General features: G+C 42.5%; 1 protein-coding gene across 6 annotated transcripts in view; it reads right to left on the bottom strand.

Annotated features, from left to right (window-relative positions):
* Nucleotides 1-24690, bottom strand: part of opa1 (OPA1 mitochondrial dynamin like GTPase) — a 52892-nt gene extending 28202 nt beyond the window's left edge. The window contains exons 1-19 of one of the 6 annotated variants that reach the window (XM_060867412.1): nucleotides 24421-24690; nucleotides 22962-23259; nucleotides 22743-22839; nucleotides 21835-21942; nucleotides 20345-20392; nucleotides 16234-16316; nucleotides 9484-9630; nucleotides 7690-7743; nucleotides 7337-7441; nucleotides 6041-6127; nucleotides 5837-5950; nucleotides 5672-5752; nucleotides 5491-5565; nucleotides 5300-5371; nucleotides 4328-4427; nucleotides 4074-4204; nucleotides 3596-3668; nucleotides 3420-3492; nucleotides 2899-3014 (exon numbers count right to left, since the gene is read on the bottom strand). In XM_060867412.1, the coding sequence (XP_060723395.1) occupies nucleotides 2899-3014; nucleotides 3420-3492; nucleotides 3596-3668; nucleotides 4074-4204; nucleotides 4328-4427; nucleotides 5300-5371; nucleotides 5491-5565; nucleotides 5672-5752; nucleotides 5837-5950; nucleotides 6041-6127; nucleotides 7337-7441; nucleotides 7690-7743; nucleotides 9484-9630; nucleotides 16234-16316; nucleotides 20345-20392; nucleotides 21835-21942; nucleotides 22743-22839; nucleotides 22962-23259; nucleotides 24421-24449 (1891 nt within the window). In that variant the 5' untranslated portion in view covers nucleotides 24450-24690. The remainder of the gene's footprint in view (nucleotides 1-2898; nucleotides 3015-3419; nucleotides 3493-3595; nucleotides 3669-4073; nucleotides 4205-4327; nucleotides 4428-5299; nucleotides 5372-5490; nucleotides 5566-5671; nucleotides 5753-5836; nucleotides 5951-6040; nucleotides 6128-7336; nucleotides 7442-7689; nucleotides 7744-9483; nucleotides 9631-16233; nucleotides 16317-20344; nucleotides 20393-21834; nucleotides 21943-22742; nucleotides 22840-22961; nucleotides 23260-24420) is intronic. The other 5 variants (XM_060867413.1, XM_060867414.1, XM_060867415.1 and 2 more) reach the window with 5 other exon arrangements.
* Nucleotides 24691-24838: the final 148 nt, after the last annotated feature.

Below are 24838 nucleotides of genomic sequence, written 5' to 3'. Positions count from 1 at the left end.
GTATTGTGTTGTGCAGTATTATATTGTGTTGTGCGGTATTATATTGTGTTGTATTGTGTTGTGCAGTATTATATTGTGTTGTGCTGTGCAGTATTATATTGTGTTGTATTGTGCTGTGCAGTATTATATTGTGTTGTATTGTGTTGTGCAGTATTATATTGTGTTGTATTGTGTTGTGCAGTATTATATTGTGTTGTGCGGTATTATATTGTGTTGTATTGTGTTGTGCAGTATTATATTGTGTTGTATTGTGTTGTGCAGTATTATATTGTGTTGTGCGGTATTATATTGTGTTGTATTGTGTTGTGCAGTATTATATTGTGTTGTGCAGTATTACATTGTGTTGTATTGTGTTGTGCAGTATTATATTGTGTTGTGCAGTATTATATTGTGTTGTATTGTGTTGTGCAGTATTATAGTGTGTTGTGCTGTGCAGTATTATATTGTGTTGTGCAGTATTATATTGTGTTGTGCAGTATTATATTGTGTTGTATTGTGTTGTTCAGTATTATAGTGTGTTGTGTTGTTCAGTATTATAGTGTGTTGTGTTGTTCAGTATTATATTGTGTTGTGTTGTTCAGTATTATAGTGTGTTGTATTGTTCAGTATTATATTGTGTTGTATTGTGTTGTTCAGTATTATATAGTGTTGTGTTGTGCAGTATTATATTGTGTTGTGCGGTATTATATTGTGTTGTATTGTGTTGTGCAGTATTATATTGTGTTGTGCAGTATTATATTGTGTTGTATTGTGTTGTGCAGTATTATATTGTGTTGTGCAGTATTATATTGTGTTGTATTGTGTTGTGCAGTATTATAGTGTGTTGTGCTGTGCAGTATTATATTGTGTTGTGCAGTATTATATTGTGTTGTATTGTGTTGTTCAGTATTATAGTGTGTTGTGTTGTTCAGTATTATAGTGTGTTGTGTTGTTCAGTATTATATTGTGTTGTGTTGTTCAGTATTATAGTGTGTTGTGTTGTTCAGTATTATATGGTGTTGTGTTGTTCAGTATTATAGTGTGTTGTATTGTTCAGTATTATATTGTGTTGTTCAGTATTATATAGTGTTGTATTGTTCAGTATTATATAGTGTTGTATTGTTCAGTATTATATTGTGTTGTGCAGTATTATAGTGTGTTGTGTTGTTCAGTATTATATGGTGTTGTGTTGTTCAGTATTATATTGTGTTGTATTGTGTTGTGCAGTATTATATTGTGTTGTGCAGTATTGTAGTGTGTTGTATTGTGTTGTGCAGTATTATATTGTGTTGTGCAGTATTATATTGTGTTGTATTGTGTTGTGCAGTATTATATTGTGTTGTGCAGTATTGTAGTGTGTTGTGTTGTGCAGTATTATATTGTGTTGTATTGTGCTGTGCAGTATTATGTTGTGTTGTATTGTGTTGTGCAGTATTATATTGTGTTGTATTGTGTTGTGCAGTATTATATTGTGTTGTGCAGTATTATATTGTGTTGTATTGTGTTGTTCAGTATTATATTGTGTTGTATTATGTTGTGCAGTATTATAGTGTGTTGTGCTGTGCAGTATTATATTGTGTTGTATTGTGTTGTGCAGTATTATATTGTGTTGTGCGGTATTGTAGTGTGTTGTGCAGTATTATATTGTGTTGTATTGTGTTGTGCAGTATTATATTGTGTTGTGCGGTATTGTAGTGTGTTGTGTTGTGCAGTATTATATTGTGTTGTATTGTGTTGTGCAGTATTATAGTGTGTTGTGCTGTGCAGTATTATATTGTGTTGTATTGTGCTGTGCAGTATTATATTGTGTTGTATTGTGTTGTGCAGTATTATATTGTGTTGTATTGTGTTGTGCAGTATTATATTGTGTTGTGCAGTATTATATTGTGTTGTATTGTGTTGTGCGGTATTGTAGTGTGTTGTGTTGTGCAGTATTATATTGTGTTGTATTGTGTTGTGCAGTATTATAGTGTGTTGTGCTGTGCAGTATTATATTGTGTTGTATTGTGCTGTGCAGTATTATATTGTGTTGTATTGTGTTGTGCAGTATTATATTGTGTTGTGCAGTATTATATTGTGTTGTATTGTGTTGTGCAGTATTATATTGTGTTGTATTGTGTTGTGCAGTATTATATTGTGTTGTATTGTGTTGTGCAGTATTATATTGTGTTGTATTGTGCTGTGCAGTATTATATTGTGTTGTATTGTGTTGTGCAGTATTATATTGTGTTGTATTGTGTTGTGCAGTATTATATTGTGTTGTGCGGTATTGTAGTGTGTTGTGTTGTGCAGTATTATATTGTGTTGTATTGTGTTGTGCAGTATTATATTGTGTTGTGCAGTATTGTAGTGTGTTGTGTTGTGCAGTATTATATTGTGTTGTGCATTATTATATTGTGTTGTATTATGTTGTGCAGTATTATAGTGTGTTGTGCTGTGCAGTATTATATTGTGTTGTATTCTGTTGTGCGGTATTATAGTGTGTTGTGCGGTATTGTAGTGTGTTGTGCAGTATTATAGTGTGTTGTATTGTGTTGTTCAGTATTATATTGTGTTGTATTGTGTTGTTCAGTATTATAGTGTGTTGTGTTGTTCAGTATTATAGTGTGTTGTGTTGTTCAGTATTATATTGTGTTGTATTGTTCAGTATTATATTGTGTTGTATTGTTCAGTATTATATTGTGTTGTATTGTATTGTTCAGTATTATATTGTGTTGTGCAGTATTATATAGTGTTGTGTTGTTCAGTATTATATGGTGTTGTGTTGTTCAGTATTATATAGTGTTGTATTGTTCAGTATTATATAGTGTTGTATTGTATTGTTCAGTATTATATAGTGTTGTATTGTTCAGTATTATATTGTGTTGTGTTGTATTGTGTAGTGCTATATCGTGTTGTGCAGCACAGTGTTGTGTTGACCTTTAAAGGCGTCTGCTTGCTGCTCCACAGACTCTCGCACCATCTTCCAGAAGCAGTCAGACACGGCCATGCTCAGGCTCTTGGTGGTCACCTGGTGGGCCTTCAGCATCCCCTCTCTGTACAGCAGAAATACATAGAAATCACCACAACACTGAACACAGCAACATTAAAGTAGAAATCTACAATAAAACAACACACAACAAGTGTAACAGAACACTGCTTCATTCACGCTGCTCATGTGATAAACACACAGTAACCATAGCAACTCATTCACCAGTCCTTGCTAGTGTCAGGACACTTCGACAAGACATTAACACCAAACGTACAGCCAGGAGAACTCGAGAAGGACTCAAGCTAATCTAGATGCCTTCACTAAACAGAGGCTTATTGTGATTGTTGTCATTATTCTTCTATGTTTTAAATGTAAGTTAGTATTAAAGTGTTGTGTGTGTACTAAACACGACTGACACAACACAACTGTGAACACACACTCTTTTCCTGTTACTACTAACACTAATCACCTTAACAATCTGGAGTTCCTAAAGAAGTCCTCTTCGTAGTCTTTAATAGAGTCGATGCTTTCACTGTTGCTGCCTAGGAACAAAAAATAAACAAAACCCCAAACAAATATTAAATAGAACATTTACCAGAATGGCAGAAAAATGAAATGGAAAGTTCACCTGCTGTATAAATGTACCTTTTCCGGTCACTACAGCAAAATAGCCCAGAGCTTTCATAGGAAACAGTTTGCCTTCAATAATCTGCTGGATCTGCACAAGGAAAATAACAACATTGAACAGTCTATCGTTTCTCTTCTCCTTATTATGGATGAGTTTAGATATACTCGACTAAAAAAGCCTCTTTTGACACACGTTTGAAGGCGATGAAATGTCGCCACCTGGTGGTTATAAAGTGAATGACAGGTTGGCTGAAAAGGATGAAAAGTTGGTTAATCCTTTGCTAGTGTAAAGTGAAAACTTTGGTCACGATTGCTGTAAAATTCACTGCTTATTTCAGTGAAATTGACTGAAAATCAATTTGAGGTCACGACTTTACTGCATTTTGTGCTGCCTTCAGAAATTTGCATTTAAATACGAAGTTTCTCGGATGATCTGTCGCTAGCTGGTGCTGACAGTGTAACCATGGCAACCGAGAGAGCGTAGACGGGGACTCACTCGACTCGGGCTGGCGAGGTTCTTCTCAGCCAGGTCCACTTTGGTAAGAACAAAAATGGTCCTCTTGCCCTGAGGGTCCATCTGACTGACCAAATCAGTGACGATACTGCGCTCTGCATCTACTGACCCATCTGAGAGAGAGAGAGAGAGAGAGAGAGAGAGAGAGAGAGAGAGAGAGAGAGAGAATGATGAGTAATGAGTAACACACACAGGTCATCAGGAGTGTCACTGGGGTGTGTTTAATGAAATCTCACCCTGAATACACAGGATGATGGCATTTGGGTTCTGCATGTATGCTTTACTGATGCTGAAGATGGTCTCCTTGGTGTCTGCAGCCATGCCGGTGGTCACCGTCTGCAACACACACACACACAATGTTCTAGCAGCACATCTGGATGCACGTGACATCGTCCAGTTGTTCTAAACATGTTCTGTTTAAACACAAGTCATGCATCTGACCTTTCACAGTATGAACAGAAGAGGAGTCTTTCAATAAACATCGGAAATGATCAAAAGAACAGAAAACGTTTTCTTAAATCTTCACCATCTAAATCTCTTTTTTTATTCTAAGTAGAGTTAAAAATAATGATCAGGGATTAAAGTAAGGGTGTGTTTCAGTCAGCTCTCAAGCTCACTAGGTAGTGAATCAGAACATCATATACACCAGAGCCAAGCTCAGTTTGTCTGCCTTTTAATTTTCCAGAAAATATGACGTCCAGATTTACATTAAGGAGTTGAACATAGTTGTGGTGCATTGTGGGATTTTTTTGGGAGTAAATTTTCCAGTGCATTTAAATGTTTTTGCAATTGAGAGAGAGAGAGAGAGAGAGAGAGAGAGAGAGAGAGAGAGAGAGAGAGAGAGAGAGAGAGAGAGACAGAGAGAGAGAGAGAAAGAGAGAGACAGAGAGAGAGAGAGAAAGAGAGAGACAGAGAGAGAGAGAGAAAGAGAGAGACAGAGAGAGAGAGAAAGAGAGAGACAGAGAGAGACAGAGAGAGAGAGTGAGAGAGAGAAAGAGAGAGAGAGAAAAAGAGAGAGAGAGACAGAGAGAGAGAGAGAGAGAGAGAGAGAGAGAGAGAGAGAGAGAGAGAGAGAGAGCTTCCTGATCAGAGCTCTGACTAATAAACTTTGAGCCAGTGACCTGACACAAGAACACACACAGGACCTACAACCCACTGTGTCAGTCACAAACATTATATTTATATAGGTTTAGAGAGGGAAAGCTTACACTGATCACTCCTGGTAAGTCCACTAGAACCATCCTCTGGATCCCTGGACCTTTCACACTCAAAGAGATCGTCTGCAGGAATAATGAGGGGGAAAAGATCCTGGTTAAAAATGTGTGTGTGTGTGTGTGTGTGTGTGTGTGTGTGTGTGTGTGTGTGTGTGTCAGTGTCAGAAAGAGAAGCATCTCCTCACCTCAGGGCTGACTGTCTGACCGTCCTTCACACTCTTCCTCATCCTCAGCTCAATCTCACGCCTCAGTGCAGCCAACTAAAGAACAACATTAGGCTTGAAAGACACCAAATCCAGCACACTAGTAATAATAATAATAATAATAATAATAATAATAATAATAATAATAATAATAAAGTCCTACATCGTCCTCTTTTCCCAGGTCGAACTCGCGGCTGCTGTCTTTAAACATGGCCACATGATGAGGGCCTTCACTCAGTGTCACCTACATAAATAAATAAATAAACACCAATCCCACAAAGTTACATGTAAATGAGGAAGAATAAGGCCCAGAGTCCATTTTGCTCACCTTGACCGGAGATCTGGTCATCATCTCTCCTGAACCTCGAGGGAAGATACGAGCCTGAGCGATCATCTCCAAAACGCTGGTCTTTCCTGCGCTCTGGTCTCCTACAACCACCACCTGAACACAGCCGACACAAACTCAGTTTTATGCTGAGTTATTTATTTACTCTACTTTCATGCGAGAGGTGTGTTTATGGTGAGCGCTGACCCTCGGCAGGTGATCCTGAGTGTTGTAGTTGGAATCGTAATCGGAAAGAATGTCCAGGACTTCAGAGTACATGTCAATCAACGACTTCTGTACAAAGAACAAAAGAAGAAAATATGAAGCTCAGCAGCATGATTTATTAGTACAAGAGAGCTTTTACATAGGCAGCATGTCTGAACAGAACTCACTGATTCAAATCTGAATCGGTTCGACTCCAGTAAGTGACTCACATGTGATCACATACATATACAATGTGTTTGAACAGGAATGAGCTCTAGTAAGAAAGTGATTCGACTCAGAATCAACTCGACTCCAGTAAGTGACTCACATGTGATCACTTACATATATGGTGTGGTTGAACAGGAGTGAGCTCTAGTTAGAAAGTGATTCGACTCAGAATCAACTCGACTCCAGTAAGTGACTCACACATGATCAGTTACATATACAATGTGTTTGAACAGGAATGAGCTCTAGTAAGAAAGTGATTCGACTCAGAATCAACTCGACTCCAGTAAGTGACTCACATGTGATCACTTACATATATGGTGTGGTTGAACAGGAGTGAGCTCTAGTTAGAAAGTGATTCGACTCAGAATCAACTCGACTCCAGTAAGTGACTCACACATGATCAGTTACATATACAATGTGTTTGAACAGGAATGAGCTCTAGTAAGAAAGTGATTCGACTCAGAATCAACTCGACTCCAGTAAGTGACTCACATGTGATCACTTACATATATGGTGTGGTTGAACAGGAGTGAGCTCTAGTTAGAAAGTGATTCGACTCAGAATCAACTCGACTCCAGTAAGTGACTCACACATGATCAGTTACATATACAATGTGTTTGAACAGGAGTGAGCTCTAGTTAGAAAGTGATTCGACTCAGAATCAACTTGACTCCAGTAAGTGACTCAAACATGATCGGTTACATATGCAGCGTGTTTGAACAGGAGTGAGCTCTAGGAAGTGAATCAAACATGACTATAAGAGACTAAACCATACAGACTAGTAACCAGAAACTTGTTTCAAGAAGAAAGAGAAATATTATGTATTACTATATAATTATAAGATGTGTTTCAGTGCAACCAGACACATGTAAATGTCTATAAACCAGTCAGGAGAAGTGGTGACTCAATGGTAAAGGTGTTGGGCAACTAATCATAATGTTGCGAGTTCAAACTCCAGGAACACCAAACTGCCAGTGTTGGGAACTTGAGCATGTGCATCTGCCTAATCAGTCTTTACATACAGTATACAGAAATATCTGGTGGAAGAGATTAGACAGGGTGAGATCTGACCTTGACTTTCCTCTGATGAATGCCTTTATCATCTTTCTGCAGCACCACCTTCCTCAGCTCTTTATTCTCCTTCTCCAGACGCTCCAACATCCTCTGGTACTTCAACTAAAGAAATAAAACGATAGCTAATGAAATCCAGTGTCTCTAAGCTTTATCTTTATGTTCTTACACTGTACACTAACAGTGTGGGATTGTGTGATTTTCCCTTACACAGGATTTTAGTGTTGAAGATAAATTTAATCTGCTTATGAACAAACACTTGGAGCATCTCAGAGAGCAGAAATGGGTTCGATATCGACATTTACTTTGAAACAAACCCTCTCTAGTGCATGATAATCCATTTGGGCTTTTACCTGTGTATGAAGGAGCTCCTCTTGCAGCTGGTCGACTTTCTCTTTATCTGAAGACTACAAAAAGACAGAAACAGACACAGTTACACAACAACTCGGTCCCTCACACGGGCTCCTGCTCTCGTCTGTTCATCCCCGTAACAAATCCTCATGCAGCGATCTGAGAAAAGCCCAATTAATGCAATGCAAAGATCTCTGCAGAACCTCCATCTCAGTCTGGAGGAATCACGAGACTAAACCTTCACATTAGGAAAGAGGAAAAAGACAAGAAGCCTGGAAAAGAAGGCTGAATCAACCGTGATTAAAGAAAGTGCCACCTTTAATGCATTTCTGACACACATATAAAGGACAGGAGAGTCAAGCATGGTTGAGGTTGAAAAGGAATTTTTTTCCCATGGAACACACACACACACACACACATACACACACAAACTAGATATTGTGTTTTAAATATACTGAATATGGCAAATTATATTAAATCTATGAAATGTCATTCACGAGCAGCAGGAAACACTAGCGCATGCAGTTAATGCCACATTAGTACGGCGCTAGCTTTGAGTCTCTTCCTGAGACGCTTCCTGACTGCCCTGATTACAACACGACAGAAAGCTGTCACAGACTCCAAGTGACATGTCCAGCCCTGATCTGAGACTTAATATGCCATTTTCTAGCAAGAAAAAAAAAAAGAAATAAAAAATATTCATTAACTAACTATTTACGGTCGAGTGCAAAAGTTTTCACCCCTTTGAATTTATATATGAAAAAAAGGGTCTCCAAATAGTTAGATGTAAAATTGTGGTGTATCCCATAACACAACATCGACGTTTAAAGATATTTAATGTTTTTTTTGCTATTATACCATTGAATTTTTTGGACTGTTTTGCAAGCTGTTAATATGCTGCTTTAGCTCAGGATTGGTTCAGGAATTACCCAGCTGTTACAACCATGTAATAATGAGTTTACAAACTAATGAGCAATAACTTATTAATGAGTAATAACCACGTCTTAAAGTGATCGTCTATATGATAAACATCTTAATATAAATTTAAAAATGTAATTAATAATAATAATAATAATAATAATAATAATAATAATAAAGGATTCGGTCTCTGGGACGACCTAGCTTTTAATTTAAATATTTATATATACTAATATACTAATACTATATATACTAATAATTTTACATAAAATAAATAATAAATTTATAAAAATAAACAAAAAAAATTTAACAAACAAGTAAAAAAAAAATCTAAATATATAAGTAAATAGATAAATAAATACACATATATAATAATTATAGTATGTTAAATATATACATTTCTAAGTAAGTTCTAATTAAATAAATAAAATATATTTTTTTCTAAATAGCTCAAGCAACTTTTTTAATGATTGGTCTACGCATGACTTGATCATGAAGAATTTATTACCCAACTTTAAGTAAATGTAATAAACCCCTTCAGCTGTTACTATGAGTGCTCATAAGGTGCTAATGAGCAGCTAATTAATGAAGGAGTTGTTCATAAGACAGACTACGATGTAGCAGGGACACGTCTGTTCTGTTCTACACTTCTGTGAATCGACGTTCTCATGCCAGTCAGTGAGATTTAGCTTTTACAGAAGAGTTAAATTAAAATAAATAAATAATGGAGTAAATAATTGTACTAAAGAAAATTAAAGAATAAGAGCACAGGGAATTTCCTCAGCTGATGAACAAATTCCCTGGATATTGTGTGTGTTTGTTTAATACGACTGGCTTGAGAACGGCTGCTGTGGACGTGCTGGGAGATTGACTTTCACCTTGTGGGGAAATTTCGGGGCCTGGCCACGGGGCGGAGTTTGAGCACGACTGGGGCGGGGCTCGTTACCGCCCGCCGCCCGCCGGGCGTCGTCTTCATGCTGCTGGATCTGCTGCTGAATGAGAATGAGTTCTCCGAGCAGCCCCTGCTGAGGGACGGCACAGGGAGAGAGAGGCGGAGTCAGCTGTCAATCAATCTGATCACATGACGCTAAAGGAGGAGGAGCTTATAGCAGGTGAAGAGAGAGTGGCGAATAAAGAAAGCCCACTGACAATATGGAAAGATGTAAGACGTTGTTTTTTTGTCTTTCACATTTTTTGCACACCTAGAATTTTTTAGTCCTGTTCCTAAAAATAGCCAAAACAACTTTTTTTAATTCAAATTAATATTGACAAAAAATAAATCAATATAATTAATTAATTAATTGATCAATTAATTGATCAATTAATTAAGTATTTATTAAAATTCAAACACTGTAAACATACTATGTAAAATTCTATTTTAATATTATAATTTTAAGATTTGTAACTCCTGCATTTATTCATGTTAAACAAAGCTTTTTATAAACTTATGCTGAAAAATAAATAACCGGTATCATTAATCTTTATCCTTATAACTGATGAACAGAATTTCAGCCGAAAACAGAAAAGTCTCAAACCGGAACACAAAGAAATTCTTTGCAGTTTGAACAAACAAGTGGAATCTTTTCATCTGGTGTTTTTCTCTCTAACTGAGAGCTCATGATGAGCAGTGAAGCAGCTGAAGCGTGTTAAAGCTTTTATACCAAGCAGATGTTTAGGAGAGAGGAAGCTTTATGAATCTGAGCTCTCGGAAATCCTGAGTAATTACACAACACACACACAGGGTCACACACACAGGGTCACACACACAGGGTCACACACACAGGGTCATACACACAGGGTCATACACACAGGGTCATACACACACACACAGGGTCATACACACACACACAGGGTCATACACACACAGGGTCATACACACAAAGGGTCATACACACACACACACAGGGTCACACACACAGGGTCATACACACAGGGTCATACACACAGGGTCATACACACACACACAGGGTCATACACACAGGGTCACACACACACACAGGGTCACACACACACACAGGGTCACACACACACAGGGTCACTCACACACACACAGGGTCACTCACACACACACAGGGTCACTCACACACACACAGGGTCACTCACACACACACAGGGTCACTCACACACACACAGGGTCACTCACACACACACAGGGTCACTCACACACACACAGGGTCACTCACACACACACAGGGTCACACACACACACACAGGGTCACACACACACACACAGGGTCACACACACACACACAGGGTCACACACACACACACAGGGTCACACACACACACACACAGGGTCACACACACACAGGGTCACACACACAGGGTCACACACACACAGGGTCACACACACACACACACACACACACACACAGGGTCACACACACACACACAGGGTCACACACACACAGGGTCACACACACACACAGGGTCACACACACACACAGGGTCACACACACACACAGGGTCACACACACACACAGGGTCACACACACACACACACACACACACACACACACACACACACACACACAGGGTCACACACACACACACAGGGTCACACACACACACCCACACAGGGTCTCACACACACACCCACACAGGGTCTCACACCCACACAGGGTCTCACACACACACACACACACACACACACACAGGGTCACACACACACACAGGGTCTCACACACACACAGGGTCTCACACCCACACCCACACAGGGTCTCACACCCACACCCACACAGGGTCTCACACCCACACCCACACAGGGTCTCACACCCACACCCACACACAGGGTCACACATACACACACACAGGGTCACACATACACACACACAGGGTCACACACACACACACACACACACACACACAGACACACACACACACACACACACACACACACACAGGGTCACACACACACACAGGGTCACACACACACAGGGTCACACACACACAGGGTCACACACACACACAGGGTCACACACACACACACAGGGTCACACACACACACACAGGGTCACACACACACAGGGTCACACACACACAGGGTCACACACACACAGGGTCACACACACACACAGGGTCACACACACACACAAAGGGTCACACACACAAAGGGTCACACACACAAAGGGTCACACACACAAAGGGTCACACACACAAAGGGTCACACACACACACACAGGGTCACACACACACACAGGGTCACACACACACACAGGGTCACACACACACACACACAGGGTCACACACACACACAGGGTCACACACACACACAGGGTCACACACACACACACAGGGTCACACACACACACACAGGGTCACACACACACACACAGGGTCACACACACACAGGGTCACACACACACACACACAGGGTCACACACACAGGGTCACACACACAGGGTCACACACACACACACACAGGGTCACACACACAGGGTCACACACACAGGGTCACACACACAGGGTCACACACACAGGGTCACACACACACACACAGGGTCACACACACACACACACACAGGGTCACACACACACACACACAGGGTCACACACACACACACACACACAGGGTCACACACACACACACACAGGGTCACACACACACACACACACACACAGGGTCACACACACACACACACAGGGTCACACACACACACACACAGGGTCACACACACACACACAGGGTCACACACACACACAGGGTCACACACACACACAGGGTCACACACACACAGGGTCACACACACACACAGGGTCACACACACACACAGGGTCACACACACACACAGGGTCACACACACACACAGGGTCACACACACACACACAGGGTCACACACACACACACAGGGTCACACACACACACACAGGGTCACACACACACACACAGGGTCACACACACACACACAGGGTCACACACACACACAGGGTCACACACACACACAGGGTCACACACACACAGGGTCACACACACACAGGGTCACACACACACACAGGGTCACACACACACACACAGGGTCACACACACACACAGGGTCACACACACACACAGGGTCACACACACACACACACACACAGGGTCACACACACACACAGGGTCACACACACACAGGGTCACACACACACAGGGTCACACACACACACACACAGGGTCACACACACACAGGGTCACACACACACACACAGGGTCACCACACACCATAGGTTCACCCACACACAACACACACACACCCACAGGGTCTCCACACACACCCCCACACACACCCACACCGGGACCACACACACACCACACAGGGTCACACACACACACACACTGGGTCACACACACCCACCACACTGGGTCACACACACACACACATAGGCTCACACCACCACACAGGTCACACACCACACACACACAAGGGTCACACACACCACACACAGGGTCACACACACCACCACACACACACAGGGTCACGACACCACACACACAACAGGGTCACACACACACACACAGGGTCACACACACCACCACACACACCACAGGGTCACACCACCCACACACACAGGGTCCACACACACACCACCACACACACACAGGGTCACACACCACACACACACCACACAGAGGTCCACACACACACACAGGGTCACACACACACAGGGTCACACACACACACACAGGGTCACACACACACACAGGGTCACACACACACACACAGGGTCACACACACACACACAGGGTCACACACCCACAGGGTCACACACCCACAGGGTCACACACCCACAGGGTCACACACCCACAGGGTCACACACACACAGGGTCTCACACACACACACAGGGTCTCACACACACACACAGGGTCTCACACACACACACAGGGTCTCACACACACACACAGGGTCACACACACACACAGGGTCACACACACACACACAGGGTCACACACACACACACAGGGTCACACACACACACACAGGGTCACACACACACACAGGGTCACACACACACACACACAGGGTCACACACACACACACACAGGGTCACACACACACACACACAGGGTCACACACACACACACACAGGGTCACACACACACACACAGGGTCACACACACACACACAGGGTCACACACACACACAGGGTCACACACACACACAGGGTCACACACACACACAGGGTCACACACACACACACAGGGTCACACACACACACACAGGGTCACACACACACACACAGGGTCACACACACACACAGGGTCACACACACACACAGGGTCACACACACACACAGGGTCACACACACACACAGGGTCACACACACACACACACAGGGTCACACACACACACACACACAGGGTCACACACACAGGGTCACACACACACACAGGGTCACACACACACACACAGGGTCACACACACACACAGGGTCACACACACACACACACAGGGTCACACACACACACACACAGGGTCACACACACACACACACAGGGTCACACACACACACACACAGGGTCACACACACACACACACACACACACACACACACACAGGGTCACACACACACAGGGTCACACACACACACACAGGGTCACACACACACACACAGGGTCACACACACACACACAGGGTCACACACACACACACACAGGGTCACACACACACACACACAGGGTCACACACACACACACAGGGTCACACACACACACACAGGGTCACACACACAGGGTCTCACACACAGGGTCTCACACACAGGGTCTCACACACACACACACACAGGGTCACACACACACACACACAGGGTCACACACACACACACAGGGTCACACACACACACACAGGGTCACACACACACACACACAGGGTCTCACACACACACAAACAAATTTATAAAAATATACTGAAACTGTTAATAAATATAATAAGGGGGTCAATAACTTTTCAGCAGCTTTGTGTATATAACATTTCCTGTCAAACAGCCCACTTTCGTTAACACAAGTATTTTTCAGACTTTTTGCCTTCTATATACGCTCTAAATGAAAGACAAACAGGAAGTGACATCACACGATTCAGACAGAGCACAGATGCCCCTTTCCCACCGAGGCAGTTTGAGTGCAGGTTCGGAGCCTAATTTAGAACCAGTTCTTTCTTTTCCGACAGCCAAAGCACAGGCTCTGAACCAGGAAAAGTGGTTCTTAAGTAGCACCAAAACGTTGCTGGTCTAGACTTAAGAACCGCTTGCGTCAGGGGCTGTGGGCGGAGCTGTGGGCGGGGCTACTGTTAGCGCATTTGTAAATGTACCTTAAGTATACTAATGTTTAATACACTTTTACAATATGATACATTATCAGCACACACGATAGTAGGTAGCTACATGCTAAGGCTAACTTTTTCTGTGTTAATGATAAAATAACGTTATGTACTTTCTCGATAACAACCTCCGTTTATACAGATTACATGGAGCTGCATGTACACGTTGGATTCGCCGCGTTTGGGTTAATGTAGGTTCACAAAGCCATGAGCATTAACAGTAAAGCAACATCCGCCATTGTTTGTGTTTGTGTTTGCCGCTGCTGCGCTAACGTTGCTGTGTAACGTGACACGTATACAGTGACGTCACACTCGGCTCTGTGATGCTCTCTAACCGGTGGAAAGGCAAACCGGTTCTTAGAAGATTCACCAGTGGAACCAACTTTGAACCAGCACCAGTGTTAGCTCTGAACCAGCACCTGGTTCTTTTTGGTGGAAAAGGGGCAAAGGAGGCTCACGAGGAGCTGGAAAATGGTCAGAAATGCATTCAAGCGCATAAAAGTCATCAGGGATGATAACGAAGATCTAACAGACATTGTGTCTGACATTATCATCACGGAACGGTGGAAAACCTCACACAGGAAGTGCAAACGCATCAGAGAAAATCTTTTAAAACATTAAAGCTCAATATACGTCATTAACAGAAAGAAGCAGCAGTGAAGCTCCGTGTGTTTTAACTTCAGCTCAAACGTAGTATTATGTCCTGAACGCCTGAAAATGCTACTAGCTAGTTTTATAACGTACACAAGTTTATGTGCTGGCACAAGTCACAAATATATAACTTTATTTTTCTAATTTATATACAATTAAATATTTCATTCAGGAGAAGAGATTGAACTGATCTTATTATTTATTTATTATTTTTAATAAATAAATACATTTCTTTATTTATTAAAAAATTTCCTCACTTATTTATGTTAAATGTTGGATCGGAGATTCGGGGAGGAAAAATATTTCCGTCTTTAAAAAAGAGCCTTAATTTTTTGTTAGGATCGATTTACACTTTATTATATTTTTATGCTAAGTCATGTTTTTTAAGTCAGTTAAAAATATAAATTTTCAAGCATAGTAGATTTCAGTTAATAATATATGGGATGGGCTTCAGTGTCTGACACTGGAGGTAATGTTAAAGGAAAAGCACTTGGCCTTTTTTTCATCAACCTGTGCTGTCATTCAACAAGTAGGATCAAAGATGCTCGGTTCGGTTTGGATACCGATAACGATAAGAAACGCATGTGTAGAAACTTTTCATTCACAGAATCTTTTTATCACTGTGGAGCCGTGAGGAAGATGAAATTGAGCAGAGAAAGATGCAGAGGAAATGCAGATCCACTTGCCTTCTTAAACTTGTCACTGCTTTCAGCTCCTGTGCCTGTCGGATGGATCTCAGATGCGCTCAGGTTCGGCTCACCTGTAGTTTCTGAAGAAAAAAAAGACACACACACACACACACACACACACACACACACACACACACACACACACACATTACCCAGCAACCATTTATGTAGCTGAACTTGTAGACAGAGTGACGGCTCAATGTGACTTCCTGTTTTAATCCCTCATCACCACCTTTACAACCAACTCACAGGCTCAGAGCAGGGCGTGCAAACTTCTGACACTCTGGAAATTAAATTATTATTCTGACATCTCAGTCTCCAACACGTCAATTTTAGCCTGTCTGTGATTTCAGTCACTGTGAAGTCAGCTTAATGTGTGTCAGAGAGTGAGGCGTCAGCGTCGGAGAGTGAGGCGTCGGCGTCGAAGAGTGAGGCGTCGGCGAGTGAGGCGACGGCGTCGAAGAGTGAGGCGTCGGCGTCGGAGAGTGAGGCGTCGGCGTCGGAGAGTGAGGCGTCGGCGTCGGAGAGTGAGGCGTCGGCGTCGGAGAGTGAGGCGTCGGCGTCGGAGAGTGAGGCGTCAGAGAGTGAAAGTAAGTTGTCAGTGTCAGATTGTGAGGTGTCAGTGTCAGGAAGTTAGGTATCGGGGGCGAGGTGTCAGTTGAAGTTGTCAGAGTCTGAGAGTGGGGTGTCAGGGTCTGAGAGTGGGGTGTCAAGGGGGGGGTGGGGTGTCAAGGGGGGGAGTGGGGTGTCAAGGGGGGGAATGGGGTGTCGGGGGGGGGGAATGGGGTGTCAGTGTCAGAGCATGATGTGTCAGTGTCAGATCGTGAGGTGTCAGGGGATGGGAGTGGGGTGTCAGTGTCAAAGCATGAGGTGTCAGTGTCAAAGCATGAGGTGTCCGAGTCTGAGAGTAAGTTGTCCGAGTATGAGAGTGATATGTCAGAGTGAGGTGTGAGGTGTCAGGTCTGAGAGTGAGGTGTCAGAAAGTGAGACGTCAGAGCGTGAGGCTGAGAGAAAAGCCCTATTCGGACGGGACTAGTTTTCCAAACAACGTTTGAGTTAGAATTTTTTTCAGCCGACGTCTGTCATTTCATGTATGGATTCGGACGGGACTAACATCTCTGTGTTTATTACGGAGGTAGGAGTGTCTGTGTTTTACATGTGGGCGTCGCACAAGACCACATGTCCAGGATGCGTGGATTGCGTACGGTCATATGACCGATCAATAGTAAAGTGGCGGCGAAAAAGAAAGCGGCACGACACTGGAGTCGGGAGGAAACATTGGGTTTAATTTCTGTTTGGAGCGAACTTACGTTTCAGTTTGAAAATTATACACAACCACAAGGTTTGGGCAGGGTAGCAAACACATTTACATCCATTGTTGGTGTGCAGAAAGCAGAAACTTGAATACCGGTGCGCTAGGGTTAATACAGTAGTTCACGTTGACCAAAACAGACAAGAAAACGCGTTTTGGAAAAAAACATTCACGGCAATCACAGACATTCGCATTCAGACGGGATTAGATTTCTCAGAGGAGCGCCGATTTTGCTGAAAAACAGTAGGTAATTTGCTCTGGAATTTTTTCACAGGTCGTGTGAGAAAAAGACAGACATGTCAGATTCAGATGGGATTAAAATCACAAAGTACGTCTGTGAAACTGAAATTTCTCTAACGACCCCCTGTAAAACTAGTCCCGTACGAATAGGGCTTAAGAGTAAAGTGTCAGGGTCTGAGCCTGATGTGTCTGAGAGTAAAGTGTCAGGGTCTGAGAGTAAAGTGTCAGGGTCTGAGAGTGATGTGTCAGGGTCTGAGAGTAAAGTGTCAGGGTCTGAGAGTAAAGTGTCAGGGTCTGAGAGTAAAGTGTCAGGGTCTGAGAGTAAAGTGTCAGGGTCAGAGTAAAGTGTCAGGGTCTGAGAGTAAAGTGTCAGGGTCTGAGAGTGAGGTGTCAGGGTCTGAGTAAAGTGTCAGGGTCTGAGAGTAAAGTGTCAGGGTCTGAGAGTAAAGTGTCAGGGTCTGAGAGTAAAGTGTCAGGGTCTGAGAGTAAAGTGTCAGGGTCTGAGAGTAAAGTGTCAGGGTCTGAGAGTAAAGTGTCAGGGTCTGAGAGTGAGGTGTCAGGGTCTGAGAGTGAGGTGTCTGAGAGTAAAGTGTCAGGGTCTGAGAGTAAAGTGTCAGGGTCTGAGAGTGATGTGTCAGGGTCTGAGAGTAAAGTGTCAGGGTCTGAGAGTAAAGTGTCAGGGTCTGAGAGTAAAGTGTCAGGGTCTGAGAGTAAAGTGTCAGGGTCTGAGAGTAAAGTGTCAGGGTCTGAGAGTAAAGTGTCAGGGTCTGAGAGTGAGGTGTCAGGGTCTGAGAGTGAGGTGTCTGAGAGTAAAGTGTCAGGGTCTGAGAGTGAGGTGTCAGGGTCTGAGAGTAAAGTGTCAGGGTCTGAGAGTGAGGTGTCAGGGTCTGAGAGTAAAGTGTCAGGGTCTGAGAGTAAAGTGTCAGGGTCTGAGAGTGAGGTGTCTGAGAGTAAGGGTGAAGTGTCAGAGAGTGAGGCATGAGGTGTCAGGGTCTGAGAGTGAGGACTTTTGTGCTGTGCAGTTTGGCCATAAAGAAATAAAAATCAGGAATAATAAGAATATCATTTCAGATGACTGTGTTTAACTGTAATAACTGTGTTTAACTGTAATAACTGAGTTTAACTGTAATAACTGAGTTTAACTGTAATAACTGTGTTTAACTGAGTTTAACTGTAATAACTGAGTTTAACTGTATTAACTGAGTTTAACTGTATTAACTGAGTTTAACTGTATTTAACAGTAATAACTGTGTTTAACTGAGTTTAACTGTATTAACTGAGTTTAACTGTATTAACTGAGTTTAACTGTATTAACTGAGTTTAACTGTAATAACTGAGTTTAACTGTTCGACTTCATATGACTTGACGTGAGTGATTTGAATTTCACAACATAATTTAAATTAATTTTTCATAATTTTGTGGAATGAACTGGACTTTTGATTGTATTTGATCTGTTCGGGGGTATTAAGTATATAAATATCTGTAACTCTACATTTCTGCCGTTAAGTTTATATCATTTGGAAATCAATTAAAAAAATAAATTTAAATATCTAAACATAATAAAGGTTAAAGGTGCGGTGCACGATGTTTGAAAGCTAATGTTGACATTTGAAATCACCAAAACAAACACGCCCCTAATACAAATGGGTGTTACCCCTATTTTGATAGCTCCGCCCCACACATACATACGTAACCCAGGCAACTATTATGGCGGAACTTGCTGAGGCAGCTGGCCGAGGGGGTATTTTTTATCAATAAATGAACACAATGAGTAATAATATGGTAATACAAATGTGTGTTTGTAGTACTGTGTGTTGTACCGTGAAAGGTTTAGCTCCGTTTCACACGGAAGACGACGTTCAACACCTAGAACCTGAGGCAGAGGTAACGGCAGGTATCCGCCATGTCAGTGTTTCAGTCGCTTTCTGCTAATGTCACACATGCGTACTGAACACTCTCTCCACCGCATATTGAGAAGACACGCCCCTTTATGCTAATGTTAGACATGTGCACTGAACACTGTCCACCGCATATTGACAAGACACGCCCCTTTATGCTAATGTCAGACATGCGCACTGAACACTCTCTCCACCGCATATTGACAAGACACGCCCCTTTCTGTTCATTGGCTACACGTTTGTTTTGTTTGTCGTCCCAACTCAGTTTTCTGAAGCATTTTTCAAACATCGTGCACCGCACCTTTAAAGGTGTTAAACATCACACTGAATAAACAAACATTAGACCTGAATTCTGGGAATAAAGGCGACAATTAAAAATTAAAGAAAGAGGATTAAAAAAATAAATAAGAACAAAAAAAACAAATTCTGCACCATTTAAAGCTTAACATTTTTACAGCTGTGTATGAGTGTGTTTGGGTCAGATAACAAGAGTAAAGTGTAGAACGATGAATTTTTGCTGGTTAAATCAATGGATAAAAAAAAAACATAAAACATCCATTTTCAGAAGTCCTGATCATCACCTCAGTGTCCAGGACAGGGGGGAGGGGGGAGTTGGGCAATGGGGGGTGGGGGGTGGGGGTTTGTGCTGTTTACACACCTAACAACAGACGCAGACCAGAAGCTCCAATGACTGCACTATTCACACCTGTGAAAATGTGGAGGGAAGGAAAGGAGGGAACAAGAGGAACACATGAAATGTGAAAGAAAAGAAAATGAAAACGATGGTAGTAAAAGGACTGATTTGTGTGGACAAGCAGTGTGTCAGTGTCACTGTACATCCATGTCCAGAACGTCAGTGCACATCATCATCATCATCATCATCACCAGTCAGTATTACACTACCCTGCTATAATCTGGCCTCTGATTGGTCAGAAGCTGATCAATTCTCAATAGAGTAGTCCAGGTCCAAATCCCAGGTTTATGTTAACGTGCTCGTTCTGATGCGTCCTCGTTTCTATAGTAACAGCACCTCAAAGACACATTAATTCTGCTGTACTGTAATACTGACCCAAAAACAATAACTCCGCCCTCTTTATACGGTTTTTCAAATCTCCATTCAGGAAATGCGTCATCGCTGCTGCTGCTTCATTTCTAATCCCCCTTACGCAAGATCAAAACCTCACAGAAGGAAGTTAAAAGTACTAGTAAAACTGGCACAAGGCATTTCCTGAACGGAGCTTTAAGATAAAATTTAGACCACAAAATCGCTGTGACACGTTTCCCCAAACACAATCCATCAGCCAGGACATGCCTCTGGTTTAAGAAAGAATAATGATGCTAACGAGTAAAGGAAGCTTATAGCCACCAGGTTAGAACCAGGTATGAAAGTGAATCAGCAGACTTAACCATAACGATACGTCCTTATATTTAGTTAGCGATTTTTTTTGTGTTTGTGTGTGTTGGTGTGTGTGTTGTTGTGTGTGAGTGTGTGTTTGAGTGTGTGTGAGTGTGTGTGAGTGTGTTGGTGTGAGTGTGTTGGTGTGTGAGTGTTGGTGTGAGTGTATGAGTGTGTGAGTGTGTTGGTGTGAGTGTGTGTGAGTGTATGAGTGTGTGTGAGTGTATGAGTGTGTGTGAGTGTATGAGTGTGTGTTGGTGTGAGTGTGTGTTGGTGTGAGTGTGTGTTGGTGTGAGTGTGTGTTGGTGTGAGTGTGTGTTGGTGTGAGTGTGTGTTGGTGTGAGTGTGTTGGTGTGAGTGTGTTGGTGTGAGTGCGTGTGTGAGTGTATGAGTGTGTTGGTGTGAGTGTATGAGTGTGTTGGTGTGAGTGTATGAGTGTGTTGGTGTGAGTGTGTTGGTGTGTGTGTGTGTGTGTGTTTCTGTGTGTGTGTGTGTGAGTGTGTGTGTTTGTGTGTGTGTGTGTGAGAGTGTGTGTTTGTGTGTGTGTGTGTGTGAGAGTGTGTGTTTGTGTGTGTGTGTATGTGCTAAACCATCAGATGTGACCAACGTCCTATGTCCTAGCTAATGGACCGCATGTGTGTGTGTGTGTGTGTGTGTGTGAGTGTGTGTGTGTCTGTGTGTGTCTGTGTGTGTCTGTGTGTGTGTGTGTGTGTGTGTGTGTGTGTGTGTGTGTGTGTGTAAGGGAGACTCACCACTGGACAGCAGGCTCTTGAGGAAAGTAAAGTTCTCTCCAATCTTCTCGAAATCCGGCAGCAGCTTAGCGATCTCGTCCATCTCGGGCAAAGCGCTCGCTAGCTTCTCTTCAGTAAGACGTAAAAACTCATTATTAACGACCACAGAGGAAAATCAGACGCTAAATCAGACGTTAAATCAGACGTTAAATCAGACGTTAAATCAGACGTTAAATCAGACGCTAAATCAGACGTTAAATCAGACGCTAAATCAGACGTTAAATCAGACGCTAAATCAGACGTTAAATCAGACGTTAAATCAGACGCTAAATCAGACGTTAAATCAGACGTTAAATCAGACGTTAAATCAGACGTTAAATCAGACGCTAAATCAGACGCTAAATCAGACGCTAAATCAGACGTTAAATCAGACGCTAAATCAGACGCTAAATCAGACGCTAAATCAGACGTTAAATCAGACGCTAAATCAGACGCTAAATCAGACGCTAAATCAGACGCTAAATCAGACGTTAAATCAGACGTTAAATCAGACGCTAAATCAGACGCTAAATCAGACGTTAAATCAGACGTTAAATCAGACGCTAAATCAGACGCTAAATCAGACGCTAAATCAGACGTTAAATCAGACGTTAAATCAGACGTTAAATCAGACGCTAAATCAGACGTTAAATCAGACGCTAAATCAGACGCTAAATCAGACGCTAAATCAGACGTTAAATCAGACGCTAAATCAGACGTTAAATCAGACGTTAAATCAGACGCTAAATCAGACGTTAAATCAGACGTTAAATCAGACGTTAAATCAGACGCTAAATCAGACGCTAAATCAGACGCTAAATCAGACGTTAAATCAGACGTTAAATCAGACGTTAAATCAGACGAGTTACAGCTGGTTTTCTCACACGTACCGAAATTGATATTTTCGCTCAGATCCCAGACGAAGTCAGGAACAATCCACGTGTACTCGCTCATATCAGGAAACATGTCCTTCCACTCGTCATACGTCTACAGGAAACACAAACACGTCCACGCTTTCATTTACACGTGAGTTCCAAATTACTAAACAGTAAAAAAGTATTTACCCCCCTAGCTACAGGAAACGAAGAAGAGTACGTGATTCTCTGCACCTTTTTAGCAGTGTAGCCGCCTCCGACGGCGGATCCCAGCAGGATGTAGCGCAGCTTCAGCAGTCGAGCTGCCAGACGAGCCACCCAGAAGGAGCGCTGCTGCTGGTAGCCGTGTCCCCCCCGGGACCTCGGGGGCCGCACGGGGAGTCTGGAGAGGGAGGTGTAATGGCGCTGAGGGGGGGCGTTGTTGGTAGAGTAGCGATGGTGGATGGCACGTGACAGGGGGTGGAGCTTCTGCAGCGGGATGCCGAACCGAATCCCACCAAATCTGGAGGGGAGAAGTTTCCTGCATGCCATGCTGAGGAGAAAAAGTGGCTTTTAGAACATCACTGGGAAATAACAAGTAAGACAAAAAGCTATTAATATTATTTATTTTTGTTTGTTTGTTTGATGTCATCACGAACGTCAGTAACTAACAGGATCTGGGGGTTTAAAAATAAATAAATAATTAAATAAATAAATAAACAAAAAAGTGGGTTGGATTTCAGAGCAAACGCAAAAGTTTTCATGATTATAAATGTTTACATACAAACACATATTTATGTTAGTTGTTAGATCTTAGTGTGACAGAGACAACAGAACCCCTCGTACTGAGAAGCTCAGAGAGTTAATAAATATCTGTGGAAGCATCAGGAGCTTCATAAAATGGGTCTCCATGGACGAGAAGCTGCACACAAGCCTCAAGATGTTCACTGTGTGCTGTGTACGGATGGGCGTCACTGTGGAAACACCTCTGGAGTGATAATCTGACGGACGAATCTGGGTCTCGTTTATGTCCGGAGAAGGCTACATGCTGGAAATCAGACAAGAGTAGATAGCAGTCAAGGTCTGAAGTGGTTCTTCAAGGTTTTTTAGGTTCCTCAGATCCAGTGAAGGGGAACATTCATGTTCACGTTCATGCAGAGGTTTGATGTGGAGGTTCCTCAGTTTCCGGCCTGGTTTGGAAATCAGGTTTCCAGCCTGGTTTGGAAGCTTGTTGTTGTAGTTGTAGCTGTGATGATGGTCAGGTGTCCACGATCAGTTGGTTATACGGTGTACAATCACAGAGGATGACGTGACAAAGGAACATGAGCAGGTGAGACAATCAGCGAAGACAAATAAACACAAATCCAAGAGGTCAGGACTGAAGAAATGAGGATGTTTAAGGAACAGTGTGAATAGTGTGCAGTTTGTCCAGAATGCAGCTGCTAAAGTTCTCACCAGGACGAGAACATCATATGAACCCAATGTTATTATCTCTACACTGGTCACCTGTTAAGGTTAGAATTGTTTACAAGCTGCTGCTACTTACACACAAGGCTCTTAATGCTTTAGCTCCCGTGTATCTAACTAGTCTCCTAACACGTTACAATCCTCTTATTCTGTATAACAACATTAACACCTAGCTAGCTAGTTAGCAGTGTGCGCGTGCGTGCTTACATGTAGATATGTGTGTGTGTGCGCGAGCTCTCTCTCTTACCAGGCAACGACAGGTCCTGCCCTTAACATCTTCTTCTTTACAGGGAATTACAGATGTTTATTCATGAATGAGGTCGAGGAGAGATTTATATTTATATAGTTTATATATTTATATTATTATTTACTCCATGTTTGTTTTTCTCCTCCCAGAGCGTTCAGAGTCTGAGTTCTAACAAGGACATTGTAGGCGCTCCAATGATCAGAGCCCATAAAGGTCATGGACTAAAACATTTCCGTGTCACAACCACAGACAAAATAAAAGTCTCCAATAACCCAATAAGAGACGCGTTTGGTTGTGAATAAGACCGTGTAGTAAATAATACCTCGAATGTTCGTGAGGTTATGTTCAGGAACCCGTGGAGAAGCAGGAGGAATCAGGAAGGTTAGGTACGAGTCACTCAAAACGAGTCACACAAAAC

The sequence above is a fragment of the Tachysurus vachellii genome, chromosome 4 (assembly GCF_030014155.1).
Source record: "Tachysurus vachellii isolate PV-2020 chromosome 4, HZAU_Pvac_v1, whole genome shotgun sequence".
Lineage (NCBI taxonomy): Eukaryota > Metazoa > Chordata > Actinopteri > Siluriformes > Bagridae > Tachysurus > Tachysurus vachellii.
Note: the sequence above shows the minus strand (reverse complement) of the source record. Positions and strands in the feature narration are given on the sequence as shown.